This window comes from Herpailurus yagouaroundi, unplaced genomic scaffold (assembly GCF_014898765.1).
Source record: "Herpailurus yagouaroundi ecotype Mexico unplaced genomic scaffold, PumYag 353, whole genome shotgun sequence".
Taxonomy (NCBI): domain Eukaryota; kingdom Metazoa; phylum Chordata; class Mammalia; order Carnivora; family Felidae; genus Herpailurus; species Herpailurus yagouaroundi.
Window position 1 is genome coordinate 295359 of NW_024412570.1, and position 22922 is coordinate 318280.

At 42.5% G+C, this 22922-nt stretch overlaps 1 pseudogene and 1 gene segment (V, D, J or C); both read left to right on the plus strand.

The window, feature by feature from the left end:
* LOC121021904 (immunoglobulin heavy variable 3-23-like) overlaps positions 1 to 219 on the plus strand; it is a 72912-nt gene extending 72693 nt beyond the window's left edge. The window contains 1 exon segment of the V gene segment in view: positions 124 to 219. Coding sequence covers positions 124 to 219 — 96 coding nt within the window.
* An 11509-nt stretch (positions 220 to 11728) lies between these two features.
* Positions 11729 to 12233, plus strand: LOC121021905 (immunoglobulin heavy variable 3-23-like; annotated as a pseudogene).
* Positions 12234 to 22922: the final 10689 nt, after the last annotated feature.

The following is a 22922-nucleotide window of genomic DNA, read 5'->3' on the forward strand; positions in this document are numbered from 1 at the left end:
ATACCTACTCCAATGGCAGTGGGGCTCAGCTGAATTATGACTGTATCCCGGAGAAATGTAACAGTCACATTCACAGTCACAGAAGGATGTGCAACCATAACAGGAACTGCCACTGCCACATAGGTTGGGATCCTCCATGGTGCACTGGACGAGGCACTGGTGGGAGCAAAGAGAGTGGACGCCTCCAAGAAGAATGCGGCCAGTCAGGCAAAGTCCTGAATCCCTGGTATATCTCAGAGTGGCTTTTGGTCCCGTTTAAACCATAATAGCTGCATTCCTTGTGGTGTTGCCACAAATGTCAGAATTGTCAACACCAAGAAAGTTAAGAGAGCGATTGTTGGTGAAGACAACCCATAATTCAGCCTCCAGACCCCTGAACAACTATAGTCAAATCACCTGGTGCCTGTGTGAAAATACAGTAATGAGGCAGCACAGCTGACATCCATGTTTCCAGGGTCTGTGAGAGACACAGGGATCCACAGGAACATCACAGATCTGACACAGGTTTCTCATGGGTCACTGATGAAAACTCTGAAATGAAACTTAAAAACTGCATGGTTGTGCACTCTATGTATATGTCAAAGCTTCCAAGAGCCCAAACATAGCCTGAGATTATTTTCAGAGGACCTGAGTCAGCATCTGTGTCTTGAACTGAGGTATACGCTTCCAGAATTAAGAGAAGTTGACACAAGCTCTTTTAGGGACAAATTCATGAGTTTTCTCCAAAACTGTGCTCTTGCACACTTAACATTTTCTCATTCTCCAGGTAATCTGTCTTCCCCCAGTCCCAACGTGTGTTCAGGGTATTGGTGGGCTATCACCCACCCACACTGCCTGTCCCACACTGGGATGTATGTGGGCTGTGAGGGAATGGGGACTGGCATTAGGTTCCACCTAGCACAAGCTGTGCCTCCCTGGAGAACAAATTTCCAAATGTGGGAGACTGAGACCATGAGGTTTAAAGGAACACCAAGTGAAATGAATCAGAAAGGTAGGCACAAGTACTTATGGATGACTCTGGCATCCAGAGGGAGCCTGGTGAATGTGAATCCCTGCTCTCTTTCTCTTGCCTACTTTTCAATGAGTTTAACCTTAGATAAGGATCTGCCTAGGATTCCAACTTTGGTTTTCCGAGTGCCTTCTCGAATAACCACACAGAGGTGAGCCTGTGAAAACTAGAGACTTCAGCCCCATCTACTCTCAAGTAGTCAGGTACTTGCTACTCTGTTTTCTATGTCCTTATCACTGGGAATGTGGGATGGAGACCTGTCCTTCCCTTGGTCCTTATGCCCCCTTGTTCTGGGCTCTATAAGTCATAAATCCTGTGCCTCCATTTCCTTTATTGGGGGTGCACTGAAACTCCACCTTGATTCAGCAGGGCCCCGTGCATCTCATGTACCCAAAGCAAGAGCTCAGATGCCTAGGGAGCCACCTGTCCACCCCCTGAGCAATGGCTCTTGCCTCTTCCTTCAGCAGGACACAGTCTACATGTTCTTAATTCTGTACAACAGCTGGGGTCCCCAACACATTTGTCCCCAAATATGGGATTGGGGACCTAGGTGGTGACTTCCAACAATGCGTTAGTACTGAGAATGGCTCACTCATTCCTCACACCCACATCTCAGCTGTTCTGGGAAGGAGCTAGTGTTTGCTGGTGGTCTGTAGCTGTCTTTGGGCTGATGCCAGGTTTTGCCAGAAACTCCCATCATAAGTTATCAGAGCCATAAAAGGTCAGACTCCCTGCAGAGACCAACAAGCAGGCACCAGTCTGGGGTTCCAGAGGTGTGTATTTCCTATTCACCTCCAAAGGAGGTGGACACCGAGGACAGTGTTCCTAGATTAGTGTCAAAGAAGACACCCGCTACTGTGTCCACTGTGTTGTGGCCAGCACAATGGTGTTGTGTCTGATTAGCCAGCCCTAGCTAGTGATGGAGGCAAATCTACAAGAAGCATCATGGCATCCAGGGTGGAGGTCTTGGCCAAGACAAGCTCCCCCTAGTTGCTGAAATCCTCGCTGCTGTGACCAATGGCTTCCCACCTGTCAGGTGTTGAGTGGGACACCTCAGTGTGGGAGGCCACAGAACACGAGTCTGGGAAGAGCTAATTTCTATCCCAAATTTTCCCTGTCATGATCCACTACACCAACATGTCCAAGGACCAGCGTGAGAGACAGAAATGTTGACAGGCACTATATAATCATGGAAATGCAAGGCTTCCTGGAATCATTTGTCCAAAGGGAGGGAGACAAGGACATTGATTGGTTCTTGTGGGTCTTCATAATTAGCTCCAAGCTGTTGTTTTAAGCACTTGATATGCTGCAGCTGTCTGGATTGGTCCAAGTCCCCCAGATTCATAAATCACTGAAAAGCTCAATGTATCAACAGCCTGTTTACTTGCAGACAACATGTGGAGCTTTCAGTCTTTTCACTGTATCAAGTGCTTATGACAATCACACCAGGGCACAGGTCAGGAGACACAGACCAAATAAAAGGGGAAGGCTCTGAGGAAGAGGCTTCCCAGGGCCCCAAAGCCCACAGAGGTAGGAAGAAAGAAGTTCTGATTCCCAGTACATGGATTTTTGTGGCATGACAGCACAGGCCCACTGGGAGAGGTCAAGCTCAGGTGACGCAATCCAACTCTAAGATACAATGGGGACAATTCAGTGGTTGTGGTTTTTTTTTTTTTGTTTTGTTTTGTTTTTTTTTTTTGCCTTATGTCATGCACCCATGAGCCCTTGTCCATTTCCAACCTGGAGGAGAGGCACTTGACAACAGAATCTAAGGAGTTATTCTTTTTTTTTTTTAATTTTTTTCAATGTTTGTTTATTTTTGGGACAGAGAGAGACAGAGAATGAATGGGCGAGGGGCAGAGAGAGAGGGAGACACAGAATCGGAAACAGGCTCCAGGCTCTGAGCCATCAGCCCAGAGCCCGACGCGGGGCTCGAACTCACGGACCGCAAGATCGTGACCTGGCTGAAGTCGGACGCTTAACCGACTGCGCCACCCAGGCGCCCCTAAGGAGTTATTCTTGAAAGACCACTCTGATTAAGCCTTGTGCCAATACAATTCATGGAAATACCAGCTTTAGTGTAGCAGGAATTAGCATGTATGCCATAGTCAAATGTGAAAAGGAGAATTTTCAAGAAGCCCAAGACTTCTCTGCTGCAAAGGCTGATGGCTCACCACCTCCAAAGATAGGCCACAGGAGTGTCCCAGCGGCATATGGAGCTTGGGGGCCTCTTTTTGCCACATTCAAGGGGTGGCACTTCAACCCAGCTCTCTTGCTCTGGAGATGATGCCCACACTTCTCTTTATGGGCAGCTCTGAGAATCGGGGTCCCTAATGTAATCTCATGACAGCCCAAACACAAGTCAGAAACTTTGATCAGACTATTTTGGATCTTCAAGAGAATGCTGTTCCTACCCTTTGGGTGGATGCCATCACTTCTCTGGACATGACAGCCCTGGTACGGGGGAGCTGGGATCCCAGTAGGTGGGGAGATGCCAAGGCCCCTGCCTAGGGACCCGGAGGTTTGTGGAGTATGTCCTTACTCCTGGGAACACTGCCTGTATATTCTGTAATTACCCTGTAGGACACAGACATAGACAACACTTTATTTCTCTTATTGACCCTGAAGCCAAGGTATATTGCTTCCCAGGAACCCCTCCAAATATAAGTGTGGTGCCCTTTAGCTTATGAGGTAAAGGGAGGTATAGTAGAAGGGTCTCAACATCCCTTTGATGTCACTACTGGAAGAATACTTACTGAATCTCTTTTAGCAATGGTGGCCCCTTTGACCCTGCATTGTCTTGTTAATGGTGTGGATGCCCTCACATGCCATCAAGGCCAATGGGAACAAACCCAGTGCCTGGACTTCCTCAGGGGGAGCTAATATCAGGAGTCTGTAGGACTGCAAATTGCACCCCACACACACACACCCAAATAAGACAGTATATATACATCAATATTGTGTGCAATAGAGGACTGAGTAATTGCAGCCCATAATCAATATTTACTGAAGAGGAGGGGTCATTAAACATGCCGTTTCTCCTTTCAGTCTGCCTACTTGACAGGCATTAAAGCCCCCTCCTAACAAGTGGCACTTTACAGTTGACAACTGAAATGTAAATTCCCAGCTGTCCATAAGATGGCTCACATTCCCAAGACTGTCTAGGCAGTTGAAAGTATCTAAAGGGCCACAGGGGAGACTCTGTCATGACTGAGCTAGCCAGTATGTCCCATTCAGCATCGATGACCAAGGAGTCCCAGCCACAGTCTGCTCTCAACCTGTACATCTCTACCCAGCTGTCTTGGGAATTCCTAACAGCCCAAACAGTGCCAAGATGTTAGGCTGACCAGCTCATGTAGAGCCTGTCATGAGTTCCGACTGGTCTGGGCAATTGAGGGTCACTGTCACTGGTCAATTATCATGCATTCCTGAACGTTTGTGAGACATGGGACCAGCAGTCCGTCAGCAGCTATAAGGTGGGTTTTGTCACCTGACTGAGCTACTCCAGATTTTCGGCCTACTTTCATATGACTTGTGCTGTTAGGCAGCCTTACCTGGAAGTGGCTGAGCTATGCCACTTGATGCACAGGTGGTCTGAGTGCCAATGAAACATTTTGGGATCTGGAAAGTGTTTGTGCCATGGGGGTTATGCTGGAGCACCCAGTGACCATCTGGCACCAGGTTGCCTTGCTATGTCACCAAGAGAGAGAAGCCAGCACCATGACTGTCTTCATACAAAGGGAAATATTCTCTCCCAATACTTCACCTGAGCAAAGGACCATCCCGAAGCTTCCATCAAAGTTGTGGTCCCAATCAATGCAGTGGAAGGAAAGGCAGAGTGACATTGTCGTGCTGGTTGTGGATACCACACCCTTCCATATGTCCATCCACATGGTGCATTCACCTGCTTGCATTGGCAGGAAATAACACTACTTTTGGGGCTTACTTACTATCCTGATGTCAAAACAATTGACAATCAGACTGATTATTTACTGTAGACAGGACTTGGAAAACCTGTGTAAGGGTCTGTGTCTGACCTGCTGAGATAACCACACAGTTGAATGGGGCAGATGCAGTCTGAAGACAGACAGTTGTAGAGGTTCAGAGGGAGAGCAGGAAATGTAGTCAGTCTTTTAATAGTGGGGAAAGGGCAGGTTCAATTTTTAAAAGTTTGTTTTCCTGACAGGAGAAAGCCAGAAAATGAAACTAGGTAGAAATGCAGTTTCTTGAACCATGACCTACTATGTGATCCCATGTGCTTCTGGAGCCTGGGAATTGGCTCTGGGAATCCTTACCTATGGTCATCGTGGGGATGGCCATCCAGGGTCTTGACGATGGCATTTTCTGGAACTATTTTGTGCAGCTTGCATGAATCGAGAGGCATCTTTCCCTAATTTTCATGGCAGTGTATTCGGTTAGCAGTTCGTCATAAGGTGCTCCCCAGTGAGGTGGCACTGGGTGCTCTCTGAAGACTTGATGTGCCTTCCATATTCCATAGAAGGGGTGGTAAGACTTGTCAGTGGCACAGGCCATGTTCTTATTGTCTGTGGATGATATGACCCAAGTGTACCAGTTAGTTCTTGGTCCTGGATATGCATGGCATCAACTTGGTCATAGCAGTTATAAAGTTCACTCAATCAGTAATGAAAGTGTTAAGCATTCCTTTCTAAAATACAATTGCAAAGGGGCTCAGTCCCTGCCTGCTATCTGGGGCATTCCAAATCTCATTAAGGGCCAAGGACAATGATTCTAGACGTTCCAGGAAAGTTTGCAGATGGATTTTTCCTGAAGGACTTTGTGTCTAGTTTTTCATGTTCCATATATGTTTCCCTAATCCTCATATCCTCATCTTCCTCTTCTGTGATGATTGAAGATCATGTGGGGTATGAAATTCTAACGAATACCCCCAAGTCTTTCCAAGTAGGTAGTTTGTCTATGTGCTGAAGTGAGTTCCTTGGTCTGGCTAAATCCATAATGGAATGGGAAAACCAGGGACCATTTCAGGCATCACATTCTTTACCAGGGTCGTGGCATTGGCAGGTCCAGTCAGACAGCATCAGTCCATCCACCAAACATGCAGCCATTAACCAAAGAGGAAGCCAATTTGTCAAATCCATCTGGAGAGCCCCAGTGGGCAGGGAGGGGCTAGAGGGACTCCCTGAGGCCTGCAGATATTATACGGAACTTGGAGAGATTTACAAGTAGTGCCCTGGGAAATAATTTAGTCAGAGGTTTAGTGGATGCCTGGGAAGAACCCGCTGTCTCTCACTTTCTTAATTATCCCATCTGTTGGGGTTAGTGCAAGACCAAAGGAGAGAAGAATGTGGCCTCAGCAGGCCCACTAAACCCCAATGTACACCCCATCTAATCACTATCTGTCCACCTGTCTTTTTCACGTTGTGAGGAACTTACATGATAAACAATAGTCCAAGTTGGGGATAAAGACAGGCTTCTATAGTGGGGGAAAGGACAGGGGCCTGTGTTTTTTGCTGTGTATTTGACAGCCTTGTGAGCTCTGTCAGTCACTGGACAGATAGCATCAGTCTCCTCACAGTTTGGGCTGGAGAGTGACTATTAGCAATTTTAGCAGTAAGATCAGTTGTGTGCAATAAGGCAGCAATTACATGTCTGCTGGAAAAATGTCCTCTGGTACTCATGGGGGTTAGGAGCTGTGGGATTTCTAGAGGTTGCCAACAGCCCTGAAGACTCCAGAGTATGTCTGGAATGGCTGTGAATAGTGGTGGTCTTTCCCTTTGCGGATGTGCAAGCTTGGGAAAACCTGGGAGCGCAGTGGCTTAGACTGATTTTACAGCAGGCAGAGAGGACACCTGGAGTACTTCTAGTAGGGACACTGGCCTGCCTGGTTCCTATGTTTCCCCACATACAGAAGCAATCACAAAATAGAAGTCAGGGTGGGGCACCTGGGTGGCTCAGTTGGTTAAACTATGGACTAAGGCTCAGGTCAGGATCTCGCAGTTTGTGAGTTCAAGCCCTGCATCGGGCTCTGTACTGACAGCTAAGAGCCTGGAGCCTACTTCAGATTCTATGTCTCCCCCTCTCTCTACCCCTCCCCTGCTCACACTCTGTGTCTCTCTGTCTCTCAATAAGAAATAAATGTTAAAGAAAAAAAATTTTTAAATAGAAGTCAGGGTTGACCACCAGATATCCCAGAAATCATTCATGTAGCTGAGGGCAATTGTGTGGAATGAAGTAGGGTCTCCCCTTTTAAATTTTTTTAATGTTTATTTATTTTTGAGAGAAAGACAGAGTGTGAGTGGGGGAGGAGCGGAGAGAGAGGAGGACACAGAATCTGAAGCAGGCTCCAGGCTCTGAGCTGACAGCACAGAGCCAGATGCATGGCTCAAACTCACAAACCACGAAATCATGACCTGAGCTTAAGTAGGAGGCCCACCAACTGAGCCACCCAGGAGCCCTGTGTCTCCCTTTTTAGGGAGGGGAGTGGGATAGGGGGATTTAAAGTGTTAACATGACACAAGATGATGGAGGGGTTGGTCAGTGGCCAGCTGATAGGTAGGTGGTGGGCCTGGGAATTACAAATTTGTCAGAAAGGAACATAGAGGTGAGCGGGGATCTTAATGTATCCAGACAGCAGCTGTGGGGGGTGAAAGCATGCAGTGGTGCCTGATGGCCCAAGGTCTAATTTTCATGAGAAGAAAGTTATAGGACATATCCTAGAGGCACAGGTTGTCACAGGATACCTGCAGCCGCTGCATTCCATGGAATGAGAGGTGAAACATATTACTGATATTCAGCTGAGAGTTCGGGGTGTGCACAGAGCTAATATTAATGCTTTAAAGTAGGTTAATGCCTCAGAAAGCCATGAAAAGGAATCTGTGGCAGCATCAGGTAGGGGTGAAAGGCTCATATAGATACAGCAAGTTCAGTGAAGTTAGGGGGCTTTAGGAATCAATAGCCAGGTTTCCTTAGAAGTTTATGCAACTGCATTTTTGTACTGGTGAGAGGGATGCGAAAAACTGACAAGACACTTCGTGGGGACATTTGAAGCATGGTGACATACTCCTAGTTGGTAGTAGCTGTTTGCAACTATGGACATCAACAAGACAGGAGGGTGTATGGTCCTGTCTGGCTGGTGCTTTAGGAGGGTGGGGGCGTCTGCAAGGCTCCCTGCCCCTTTGGCAATGGAATGACAGACACTGACATACTGAACAAGAGTGCAGGCTTGGGTGCAGGTACAGAATGTAAGTCGGCTTCAAGAACTTGGAGAAATATTGAGCCCGATTTCGTTGGCTTCCCCAAGCATACACACAAAGAGAAAGTATAAGTGAGGGCGCAATGGCATTGCCAAGAAAGTTGAGCAAATGTTCATTCAAGTAATGCATCTTCATCACCAGGGATTGAGGCATGAATGCCAGCTCAGTTAGGGACGGAGGTTGGGGGATGCGGAATTTATGACAAAAGACTTTATGGCTCCTACATTGTACAAATCAGTAGCTTTGATTGCCATCTGAATCAATTATGTTCTTTCTTTACTCACAAGTTACATGGTGAGGAGGTAAAGCAAGAACATCATGTGGTAACAGAATCTTTCACAGGGTCAGGTCCTCCCGCTGCAGCAAGACAGGGCATGTGGCTACTTGTGGCAGGTGCCAGTACCTTTCCCAGGCACCTAGAGCACAAGCTAAGCATTAGACACATTCCATCCTCGTGTGCATATGAGGCCTAGACACTAGTGGGCACATCTTTAAGACTCATCCTCTGAGGAGCACTTTGAATGAAGGTGGGTCTCCATTAGGGAAAGGGGGAAGCTTGAGGTGTGGTCTGATGGCAGGGAAATGAGAACACCTTATTGTCCCTCCTGCATTTTGGATATTAACTCCTTTTTAATATTTTTTATTGTAATGTCTACCCTCCTATAGACTGCCTTCTAGCTCTGCAAATATTTGCTTGCCCCTTTTCTAGTATGGTATAGTCCCCCTTGCCTGCTTTGTTCTCTGTGACTTTGCTTTTATATCAAATAAATCATTCTCAAGTGAATGTCATCATATTTATCTTTCATGTTTTCTTTGAAGGCATTTAGGTTCAAGTGTTCTTCTTAATCCTTCACCCATTTTGAGATTTTTTTGTGTCGATGTATATGTATGAAGCAAGATTATGGCCAAATGTTATTATTTTGCATGTATATATCAATACTATTTTTTAATTTTTACTTTGTTTTTGAGGGAGAGACACAGATCATGAGTAGGGAGGCACAGAGATAGAGGCAGAAACAGAATCCAGGCCCTGAGCTGTCAGCAGGAGCCTGATGTGACGCTCAAACCCACAAACCATGAGATCATGACCTGAGTGGAAGTGGGATGCTTAACTGACCGAGCCACACAGGTGCCCCTACTCAACACTATGTTTAAGAGACACTATCCTCCCCTCACTGTGCATTGTTGGAAATCTCGTGGAGGATTTGCTGACTGCATCTGCAAACTTCTACTTCTGGGCTCCGTAATGAGCTCCACTGGCCTAAATGTCTCATTTGATGCCAGCAGCACACTGTTGTGGTTAATGTACCTCTGCAATATCTTTAGAAAGAGAGAAGTGTGATGTCTCCAGGTTCTCTCGACGTCATGATTGTTTTCTTGCTTCCATGTGTTGTGTGCTTTCATATGAATTGTATATTTTTCAGGTTCCTTAAAAAACTCATTGGCATTTTTATTGACATAACAAGAGAAACATAAAAATAACATAAAAAGATAAAGCAGACAGAAAGTAGAGTCTATCACAAATACAGAAAACAAATCAATTACATAAAAATTTGTATTTGGAAAAGGAAGTAAAATTTGAAAAAAAATAGGTAGCCTGGGGAAATAGGGAAGACTCAAACAAATGCAATCAGAATTGAAAGAGGAGACATAACTGAACTAAAGACATGAAAAGGATCATTAAAGAAAAACTTAGATATTTATAGGCCAACAATTAGATCACCAGGAACAAATTACACATTTTATGCCATAATGTAGTCCAGCAAGACTGTTTCATGGAAAATTACAAAATGAACAAAAGAAAAATTAATAAGATTTCTCTAGCTAAAACCTCACCTTCCAAATAATCTGCATAGGAGTCCTTAGCTTTATTAAAACTTCTACTAAGTATTTAAAGAGGTATTAATGCCAATGTTCCTCAAACTATTACAAACCACTGATAAAAACCAGCACTCCCAAATGCATTTTGTGAGGACAGCATTGCTCTCACACCAAAGCCAAAGAAAGACACCAGAAGAAGGGAAACTACAGGTAACTATCTCAAATGAACATACAAGCAAAATTCCTTCACAAAATCTGAGCATACTGAATTCAACAGAACATTGAGAGGGCCATACAACATAATCCAGTGTGATTCACTCCAGGGATGCAAGGATCCTTCAATATACACAGTTGCATAAATGTGATGTCCTCCATTAACAGAGGGAATGATTGAATCAAAGCTATTCTTAATTGATTCAAAAAAAATTAGACAAAATTCAACATATGTTCATCAATTAAAAATAACCCAATTAAAAAGGAACTGAAGGAGATTACCTCCACATGATCATAGCCACTATGAAAAGCCCACACCTGACAGCATATTGAACGGTAAAATGCTGAAGGCTTTCCTGTCAAATCAGGAGCCAGGCAATGATGGTCACCCCTAACATAAGTATTCCCCATGATAACGTGAAGAATACATATGCCACCTCAAACTATGTCATCTTGTCACATTGCTTATTTGGATGAAAGTCACTTGAGAAATAGTCCAAGTACACTCAGACTCTCCATCATCCCTTGACAGAAGGATATACATCTCCCTTCCATATACCAAGAGGGAAGAACCATCCTTAGCACCAGAATAAGGACACAGGCACAAGAAGGCTGTGCAAACAAGCCTAGTTACTTGGTGACTAACATAATACCCCAAACTTAACTCTTGCCAAATCCAATGTTTTGTTGTCTGAAAGTCACAAGGGCCACCTGCTTTGTCCTTTTTCTGGGTGTCATATCATTAGGAAGGCCATGCACTTACAAAATGAAATTTAGTCTCTCCTGTAGATGTGTCTTATGTCAATTGAATCCTTACACTGTCTAAATCCCAGAAGAAAAGAAGGGAAAAGCTTTCTTCTCCAACAACTGGAAGACGTAACCAGAAAAAATAGGGAATAAAAAAAATAAAAGACATTTAAATCAGTAGGAAGGAAGAAAAATTACCTGTTTGCAGATGACATGATCTTAAACATAACAAAACACTTGAGATACCACTAAAACTTAGAACTAATTTTAACAATGAGGGAAATTGCAGGATACAAAATGAACAACAACACCAAAAAGGCACCTGTGATTGTACGCACCAACATGGAAATATATGCAAAACAAATAACAAAATTATACAAGTGAAAATGACACAGAATAAAGAATTTTGGATTAAATTTCAAAAAATATGTAAAACACTTGTAGAGTGAAAATGACCTTTGTTGATGAAAGACCTGGAAAAATGCACACACGCCTGCAAATATACCTGTGCTCTCTGATTGGAATTATTTATATTGTCACAGCACCATCTACACAAACTAAACTACAAGTGCGTCCCAAACCCTGTCGTTCACTTTTAAAGAATCAAATCAAAGTCTTGGGTTTGATATATATGTCAGAGCACATGCAAATGGGGTCATTTCTGTGTTGATAAAACCAGCCCATCCCAGACTCTGCAGCTGGGAGAGGAGCCCCCAGCCCGGGAGTCACAGGTGTTCCCATTCTATGATCAGGACAGAACAGACACCTCACCATGGAGTTTGTGTTTGGCTGGGTGTTCCTGGTTGCTCTTTTAAAAGGTAATTCATGGTGAACGAGAGACACAGAGCATGTGAGTGGATATGAGTGAGAACCAGTGGATGTGTGACAGTTTCCTGACCAACATGTCTTGTGTCTGCAGGTGTCCAGTGGGACGTGCAGCTGTTGGGGTCTGGGGGAGACCTGGTGAAGCCTGGGGGGTCCAGAGACTCATCTGTGTAGTCTCTGGATTCACCTTCAGTAGATATGGAATGAGCTGGGTCTGCAAGGCTCCAGGAAAGGGACTCCAGTGGGTCGCATATATTTATGATGATGGAAGTAGCACATACTACGCAGACTCCGTGAAGAGCCGATTCACCCAGAACACCCTCTATCTGCAGATGAACAACCTGAGGGCCGAGGACAAGGCCACATATTACTGTGCAAGAGACAAGGTGAGGGTACCTCACTGGGAGCCCAGACACAAACATCCCTGCAGGAAGGGATCATCACCACGAAGGAGTGCACACTATGCACAATTTTGCTTTGTGTTGCCAGGAGCAGGTGAAGATGGAGGTTACAGGCAGGTTTCCTATCAGGGTCTGGGGCTTCCTGTCCACACAGCAGTTTCTCCAGGGAGCCTCTCTGGACACAGGATTCTGTGTTTACCTACTAACTGTGTGAAATAGATCATTGTTGTCATAGGAAAACTACCCTAACATGCACAAAGACACAGTTGTTTGCATTGCTTACTCCTGCCCCTCAACATGAGTGAATTACAGATTTCCTGAGACACAATAGCTGAACATTTACATGAGTCCCAGATGCACTCCCTGTGAAGCCAGGACCATAGGATCCCACAGCTCCCCATTATCTTCACCCAGCCCTTATCCCAATCAAACAACGTGACACTTCCTTCATGGCACTTTGCTACTCAGGACTTTAAATGAGATACAGCTCTATTCAATTCCTCTAAACAAGAGATAAATCATCTTCATGTATTAGTGATGTATTCCCTTGAGCAACAGAACCCAAAGAACATTGGTTTCCAAGACAAAATATGTTGAGATTTCCCATGATCTACCGTCACAAGTTGGGGACCCAGGAAAACCAGTGGTGTAATTCTCGCCTGATTCTGAACTAGTGTCTAGTCTCAGAACCTGCAGAGCTGATGATGTAACTCTAAGAACAAGGGCAGGAGGAGATTAATGTTCCAGTTCAAACAAGCACATGGGAAGTAAAAATGAGGGAATTCTTCCTCTCTCTGCAACGGATTCTACTCAGAACTATAATGGAATGGGTGATGCCCAGACAGAAAGAAACCATGGATGGAAATGTCAGTCTCTTCTGCTAACTCATCACAGACATACACAGAAACAGTCGTGATTCTGGACACCCATGACACAGTCAAGATGACACATAAAGGTAATCATGACACGTCAACCAGCTGTAAATGTCGAGTTCAAAGACTGAAGATTTAGAAGTCCAAGCCATCACTGGGGTGGAGCTGGGTGGGCATAGCTATGCTGCTGTGGAGGAGCCACGAGGCCCATAGGGACTGCTGCGGTTTGAAGATCCCCTATTTGGGAGCCAGGACATTGCCTCTTGTGGGGCAGGAGAGTTGACAGGCAACATTGCACTGCCCTGGTCATTAGTACAGGAGCCTCTGCTGAGAGCAGCTAACTGAATGCTGCCTTCTTGTTTTTCCTCATCATGAACTCCAATCCCCTAGTGTTCATGCAACTGCCCTTCTGGGATAACCAGCTCCAGCCACGACACAGCGAGACAATCTCCCAGAGGATCAGTGGGGTCCCTGTCATATTGAGTATACAATTTGGTGTATTCAAACCCAGCTAGAGCTCCTGAGATAAAACATAAGAGCTCTGAGCTGCCAGGTGGGCCAATGGATTGGACACAGACAGGGTGAAGGCCGGGTTCTGAAGCAAGCCTGGGACCCATGAGTACAGATTGTTCTCTCTGTGGGAGGGCTTCCTGAACAGGGGTAGCTGGGAACTCCAACTGCAGGGACTAGAGGGGGAGCCGATGCCAATATTTCCTCCCACCAATTATCATGGACATAATTCAGTGAGCAGCACAACACCCCCCAGTAGATACTGAGCCATTGACACCAAGCTATACCCCCCTTGCCTTCCTCAGGTGCTTCCTTACTAGGGAAAGAGTGCCTAGAACCCAGACCACCATTGCACCCCTCCCTCCAAAGACCACCATATACCCACACAGGCACCAAGTCTACTGACCATATAGTGAGGAATAGCTTCACCTATAGGGGAGATAGGAATTAGCCTTTTTTAATAATGAGAACAAACTCACCTAGTTAAAACTCACAACACTATGGACAAAGTTGAAAAACTCCCCACTAGAGGCAAGGAAAACTCTGCAGAGGACTGACCTGAGGGACAGAGCAGCCAATACATGACAGCACAGTGTACACAGCACATGCAAGAAATGCTTCCAGAATGTCAGGTCCTCAACAGTATATAAACATTTCTCAATAAATACACTACTCTAGAAGCATAAAACATGACAGGATTTTCCTAAAACACTTAAGAAAGCGGAGACATAGACACACACCATGGTGGAGGAATTCATTCCATGAGAAAAACAATAAAAGGACATTGCCAGGGATATAATTAAAACACATATAAACAATTTGCCTCAAACAGAATTTAAAACATATCATAAGGAAACAAAACTTTTAAAAACTATCATAAGGATACTAGCTGTGCTTGAGGAAAGCCTAAAAGAGAAGAAGATACCCTGACTGCAGATGGAAAAGACCTATATCCCAGTCAGGCTGAAATTTTTAAAATCCTGTAACCAAGATATGAAACTGATTGGATATAATGAACTCAACGCAGAAAGAAGCATATGAATGAGTAAGTGACATGGAAGATAAAATTTTGTGAGAAATGAAGCAGGAAAGAAGAGGAAAATTAAAATATTGCCTCACAAACGTATACTTGGGGAATCAGCAACTCCATAAAGTGTAATAAAATTCTTTTCAAAGGAGTCCCAGAAGAAGAGAGGGAGAAAGAAGGGGAGAAGTTTTATCTGAATGCATTAGAGTGGAAAGTTTCCACTAAATGGTGAAGGAAACAGATGTCTACATCTATGAATCACAGAAAACGCCCATTAAAATTAAAAAAAAAAAGCTGGCCAACTCTGAGACATAACATAGTAAAATTCACAAAATACACAGATTAAAAAAAAAACCTATAAGCATGAAGACAGAAGAGTTTGCTAACAAATATGGGAAGATAAAAAAAGATTATGGCAGAAGTGTCCACAGAAACCTGTAGGCAAGAAGGGAGTGGCAAGATATCCTCAAAAGCTCAGTTGAAGATTAGGCAGTCAATGGGGGAATTGATGATGGCGGAACAACATGGAAGATTTTTGTGTGTCTCGTGTCCATGAAATACAGCCAGAACAACACTAAATCATCCTACACACCTTGAAATCTGATTGAGGATTAACACAGGAATCTGCACAACCTGAATCACAGAATTCCACAAGTACGTGGTGCAGAGAGGTGACCTTGGGGAGCGAGAAGCTGCAGAAAGGGAGGTGCTTTTGTGGGCGGAAAGAGGACGGAGCCTGGAGAGTGGGGGAGAATACAGGAAAAGCACCCCTCCCCAAAAGCAGCTGGAGAGAAAGTGGAAAATGGGAAACAGCCACAGGGACTAAACTAAAAAGGGAGAAAGGAGAAAGGAGAGTGTGTAAATCCCACTAAGACTGTAAACAAGGGGAGTGCAAAGGCTGCAACTCTGTAGCTTGAAACCTAGAGGTGCTCTGGTGGGAAGGGAGAAACCCAGGAACAGAGAGGGGTCTGGGATGTTCTCAGGCCACACGGGGAGAGGAGGTTCCACTGCTGTAAGGACATTTGGTGGAGACTGCCAAAGCCACCTGCTCCCAGCAGATCCCAGAAAATGGCCACATTCTCTGGTGCTGGAACAAGGTAATTTAGGGTGAAGCCTGGTGCCAGATGTGTGTTGTGATTTTCCATAATCCCTGAAATGCTGTTGCTACACTCTCTCACAAACTTTTTCTGGGGCGGGCTGGCACCTGACCACAGTCTCGGGGCACCAGCAACAACAGGGTCCAGCAAGCGTTCCTGGGTGCAGCCAATAATTCGCCATTGCTTATTCAGCCATTGCTCGGTGAGACCCTCCCACAGAGGGGCAGAACAGGTCAAAGCCACAGTCCTTTGGACGTAAGGGGCTGGGGAAAACAGCCCATCTGAGACAAAACTTGGGAGAGAGGTGCGGCCTGGGGCCCTGTACAGAGAGTGAAGGAGCGGGTAGTGGACGAGAGCTGAAGACAGAAGACGGGTGCACAATTGCTGATCCAGGAGAACAGACTGGGTAGCTGGGTGGCGCCATTGTCACCTCTCCTGCACATGTGCATTCACACCTACAAGTACTTCAACAATCCACCCACAGGGGCTAGTTGCACCTTTTAGTGGAGAGCAGAGCCGTTACACTGAGCACCCCCCCCCCCCAAGGGGGCCAACATGGCTCTTCAGGAACACAAGTCTCACTGCCCTGGCTTAGTTTATTGACTATAAAGAGCTACATAGACTGACATCTAGGGGATAACGAAGTAATTTCAGTCCTGCTTCAATCTGTTAGCAGGTTCATCTAGTCAATTTTCTTTCTTTTTTTTCTTTTTCTCTTTTACACTTTTCTTTTTCTCAAATGCAGAAAGAGAAAAAATTCATTTTTATTATCAATTTTTATTAAAAACATTTTTATTTAATTTTTATTACTATATTTTTTACATTTGTGTAATTTCTTTTGAAATTCTATTTTACTTCTGTCATTTGTTTTTAGTCTACTTCAGTGTATTCCCTTTTCAAATTTCCAAACAATTTCCTTCTTATTTTTTCTTTTTCTTTTTTTCTCATCATCGTTTCTGTTATTTTTCTTGGAAGCAGAAAGAGAAAAACTTCATTTTACTTTCAATTTCTATTAAAATATTTTATTTAATTTTATAATATATTGATTGCTTTTATGTAATTTTTTTCAAATTCTATTTTAGTTCCATCATTTTCTTTTAGTCTACTACAGTGTATTCACTTTTTGAATTTTCAAAAGATTTCCTTTTTTCCTTTTTTTATGTTTTTTCTCCTTTTCATTTCTTTTTCCTTGAATACATAAAAAGAAAAAAAATCACATTTATTTTTAATTTTTATTAAAAATATTTTCCTTAATTTTTCTACTATATTCTTTACTTTTGTGTATATTTTTTCAAACTCTATTTTACTCCCTTCATATCATTTTAGTCTATTTCAGTGTATTCATTTTTTCTAATTATCAAATTATTTCCTTTTTTTCTCCCTCCCTTTTTTTTTCTGTAATCGGTCAAACAACTTTCAACACCCAGAAAAAAACATATCTAGGATCTAACATCATCTATTCGATTTCTGTGTGTGTGTGTGTGTGTTTAATTTTTAATTTTAATATTTTTGTAATTTTATCTTATTTCAATTTTGCGACATTATTTCCTTTTCTCCCATTAAAATGACAAATGAAGGAATTCACCCAAAAAGAAAGACCACGAAGAAACGACAGCCAGGGATTTAACCAACACAGATACAAGCAAGATGTCTGAACAAGAATTTAGAATCACGATAATAAGAATACTAGCTAAAAATGGTCAAAAATAGATTATAATCCCTTTCTGTAGAGATAAAATAAGTAAAAAATAGCCAGAATGAAATTAAAAATGCTATAACTGAGCTGCAATCACGGATGGATGAAGCGGTGGCACGGATGGATGAGGCAGAACAGAGAATCAGGGATATAGAGGACAAACTTATAGGAATAATGAAGAAGAAAAACAAGAGGGAAATTAAGGCAAAAGAGCAAGACTTAAGAATTAGAGAAATCAGCGACTCATTAAAAAGGAACAACATGAGAACCATAGGGGTCCCAGAAGTGGAAGACACAAATAGGAGTGGAAGTATTATGTGAGCAAATCATAGCAGAAAACTTTCGTAACCTGGGCAAAGACACACACATCAAAATCCAGGAAGCACAGAGAACTCCCATTAGACTCAACCAAAACTGAACATCAACAAGGCACATCATAGTCAAATTGACAAAGTACTCAGGCAAAGAGAATCATAAAACCAACAGGGAAAGAAAGTCCCTAACCGGCAAGGGAAGACAGATCAGGTTTGCAGCAAACCTATCCACAGAAACTTGGCAGGTGAGACATGAGTGGCAGGATATATTCAGTGTGCTAAATCAGAAAAATATGCAGCCAAGAATTCTGTATCCAGCAAACCTGTCATTCAAAATAGAAGGAGAGATGAAAATATTCCCATACAAACAAAAATTAAATGAGTTTGTTACCACTAAACCAGCCCTGCAAGAAATTTTAAGGGGGACTAGCTGAGGGGAGAAAAGATGAAAATATATCTGTATAAATAAATACCAAAAGCAACAAAGATTAGAAAGACCAGAGAACACCACCAGAAACTCCAACTCCACAAGTATCATATTGGCAATAAATTCATATCTTTCAGTACTCATTCTAAATGTCAATGGACTCAGTGTCCCAATCAAAAGACATAGGGTAACAGAATGGATAAGAAAACAAGATTCATCTATATGCTTTTTACAAGAGACCTACTTTAGACCTAAAGACACCTCCAGATTGAAAATAAGGGGATGGAGAATCATCTATCATGCTAATGTTCAACAAAAGAAAGCCGGAGTAGCCATACTTACATCAGACAGTCTAGACTTTAAAATAAACACTGTATCAAGAGATGCAGAATGGCATTATATCATTCATAATCAAGGGGTCTATCCACCAAGGAGACCTAACAATTGTAAACATTTATGCACCAAATATGAGAGCATACAAATATATAAATCAATTAATCACACACATAAATAAACTCATCGATAAGTATACCATAAAAGTAGGAGACTTCAACACCCCACTCACAACAATGGACAGACCATCTCATCAAAAAATCAATAAGAAAACAATAGCTTTGAATGACACACTGGACCAGATGGACTTAACAGATATATTCAGAACATTTCCTCCTAAAGCAACAGAATATGCATTCTTCTCCAGTGCACATGGAACGTTCTCCAGAATAGACCATATACTGGGACACAAATCAGTCCTATGTAAGTACAAAAATATCGAGATTATACCGTGCATATTTTCAGACCACAACACCATGAAACTCAAAATACACCACAAGAAAAAATTTGGAAAGGTAACAAATAATTAGAGACTGAAGAACATCCTACTAAAGAATGAATGGGCTAACCAAGAAGTTAAAGAGGAAATTAAAAAGTATATGGAAGTCAATGAAAAGGATAACACCACAACCCAGGACCTCTGGGATGCAGCAAAGGTGGTCATAAAAGGAAAGTATATAGCAATCCAGGTCTTTCTATGGAAGGAATAAAGATCTCAGATACACAACCTAACTTTATGCCTTAAGGAGTTGGAAAAGAACAGCAAATAAAACCCAAAACCAGCAGACGAGAGGGAATAATAAAGATTAGAACAGATATTAATGCTATCGAAACAAAAATACAGTAGAACAGATCAATGAAACTAAAACCTGCTTCCCTGAAAGAATTAATAAATTGATAAGCCACTATCCAGTTTGATCAAAAAGAAAAAGGAAAGGACCCAAATAAATAAAATCAAGAATGACAGAGGAGAGATCACAACCAACAAAACAGAAATAAAAACAGTAATAAGAGAATATTATGAGCAATTATATGCCAATAAAATGGGTAATGTGGAAGAAAGGGAAAAATTCCAAGAAACATATACACTACCACAACTGAAACAGGAAGAAATAGAAAATTTGAACAGACCCATAACCAGTAAGGAAATCGAATTAGTAATAAAAAATCTGCCAAAAGACAACAGTCCAGGACCAGAGGGCTTTCCAGGGGAATTCTACCAAACATTTAAGGAAGAGTTAACACCTATTCTCTTGAAACTGTTCCAAATAATAGAAATGGAAGGAAAACTTCCAAACTCTTTCCATGAAGCCAGCATTACCTTGATTCCTAAAGAAAACAGAGACCACACTAAAAAGGAGAAATATAGACCAATTTCCCTGAATATGGATGCAAAAATCCTCAACAAGATATTAGCCAGACAGAAACATTAAATATTAACAAAATTATTCACCATGACCAAGTGGGATTTATACCTGGGATGCAGGGCTGGCTCAATATCAGCAAAACAATTAACGTGATTAATCACAGCAATAAAGAAAGGACAGGAACCATATGATCCTGTCAATAGATGCAGAGAAACCAGTTGACAAAATACGACATCCTTTCTTGAAAAAAACCCTCAAGAAAGTAGGGATAGAAGGACCATACCTCGAGATCATAAAAGCCATACATGAACGTCTCAACGCTAATATCATCTTCAATGGGGAAAAACTGAAAGCTTTCCCCCTAAGGTCAGGGACAACACAGGGATGTCCACTCTCGCCACTGTTATTCAACATAGTATTGGAAGTCTTAGCCTCTGCAATCAGACAACACAAAGAAATAAAAGGCATCCAAATCGTCCAGGATAAGGTCAAACTTTCACTCTTCACAGATGACATGATACTCTATACGGAAAACCCAAAAGATTCCACCAAAAAAATGCCAGAATTGACTCATGAATTCAGCAAGTTGCAGGATATAAAATCAACACAGAGAAACTGGTTGCATTCCTATACACCAACAATGAAGCTACAGAAAAAGAAATGGAATCAATCCGATTTACAGTTGCACCAGAAACCATAAGATACCTAGGAATAAATCTAACCAAAGAGACAAAAAAATCTATACACTGAAAACTACAGAAGGCTTATGAAAGTAATTGAAGAAGACAAAAAATGAAAGAAGATTCCAGGCCCCTGGATAGGAAGAACAAATATTGTTAAAATGCCAATAGTAACCAAAGCAATCTACATATTCAATGCAATCCCGATCAAAGTGACACCAGCATTCTAGACAATAATCCAGAGCTAGACAAATAATCCTAAAATTTTTATGGAACAGAAAAGACCCAGAATAGCCAAGGCGATCTTGAAAAACAAAACCAAAGCAGGAGGCATCACAATCCCAGACTTCAAGCTATACTACAAAGTCGTAATCATCCAGACAGTATGTTACTGGCACAACAGGAGGCACTCGGGCACGTGGGTGGATCAGTCGGTTAAGCATCCGATTTTGACTCAGGTCACAATGTCGTGGTTCAAGAGTACGAGTCCCACATTGGGCTATGTGCTGACAGCTCAGACTCTGGAGCCTGCTTCGGATTCTGTGTCCCCGTCTCTCTCTGCCCCTCCCCTGCACATGCTCTGTCTCTGTCTCTCAAAAGTAATAAATAAATGCCAAAAAAAAAAAAAAACAAAACAAGAACAGACATTCAGATCAATGGAACAGAATAGACAACCCAGAAATGGACCCACAAACGTATGACCACCTAATCTTTGAAAAAGCAGGAAAGAATATCCATGGAATAAAGACCGTTTCTTCAGCAAGTGGTGCTGGGAAAACTGGACAGCGACATGCAGAAAAATAAACTTGGACCACTTTCTTACGCCATTCACAAAAATAAACTCAAAATGGATGAAAGACTTCAATATAGGTCAGAAGGCTATCAAACGCCTCGAGGAGAAAGCAAGCAAAAACATCTTTAATCTTGGCTGCAGCAACGTGCAGCCCTGCAGACATGTCCCTGGAGACAAGGGAAACAAAAGCAAAAATTAACTACTGGGATCTCATCAAAATAATAAGCTTCTGCACAGTGAAGGCAACAATCAGCAAAACTAAAAGGCAACTGACAGAATGGGAGAAGATATTTGCAAATGACATCTCAGATAAAGGGTTAGTATCCAAAATCTATAAAGAACTTACCAAACTCAACACCCAAAAAACAAATAATCCAGTGAGGAAACGGGCAAAAGACATGAATAGACACTTCTCCAAAGAAGACATCCAGACGGCCAACCGACACATGAAAAAATGCTCCACATCACTCATCAACAGGGAAATACAAATCAAAACCCTAATGAGATATCACCTGACACTTGTCAGAATGGAGAACATTAACAACTCAGGCAACAACAGATGTTGGTGAGGATGCAGAGAGAGGATCTCTTTTGCATTATGGGTGGCAATGCAAGCTGATGCAGCCACTCTGGAAAACACTATGGAGGTTCCTAAAAAACTAAAAATAGAACCACCCTATGACCCAGAAATTGCACTGCTAAGCATTTATCCACGGGATACAGGTATGCTGTTTTGAAGGGACACATGCACCTGCATATTTATAGCAGCACTATCAACAATAGCCAAAGTATGGAAAGAGCCCAAATGTCCATCGATGGATGAATGGAAAAAGAAGATGTGGTATATATATACAATGGAGTATTACTCGGCAATCCAAAAGAATGAAATCTTGCCAATTGGAACTACATGGATGGAACTGGAGGGTATTATGCCAAGTGATATTAGTTAGAGAAAGACAAAAATCATATGACTTCACGCATATGAGGACTTTAGAGACAAAACAGATGAACAAAATGGAAGGAAAACAAAAATAATATAAAAACATGAAGGAGACAAAGCATAAGAGACTAATAAATGTGGGGAACAGAGGGTTACTGGAGGGGTTGTGGGGAGGATGGGCTACATGGGTAAGGGGAAGTAAGGAATCTACTCCTGAAATCATTGTTGCACTATATGCTAACTAATTTGTATGTAAATTTTTAAAAAGAAAAATAATTAATTACTTTTAAAAACTTTATTATTTTTTTAAATATTAATATTTGTTATGACTCCTTCAGGGTTTTTTTATTTCTTTTTTTTCAATATATGAAATTTATTGTCAAATTGGTTTCCATACAACACCCAGTGCTCATCCCAAAAGGTGCACCCTCAATACCCATCACCCACCATCCCCTCCCTCCCACCCCCCATCAACCCCCAGTTTGTTCTGTTTTTAAGAGTCTCTTATGCTTTGGCTCTCTCCCACTGTAACCTCTTTCTTTTTTCCTTCCCCTACCCCATGGGTTTCTGTTAAGTTTCTCAGGATCCACATAAGAGTGAAAACATGGTATCTGTCTT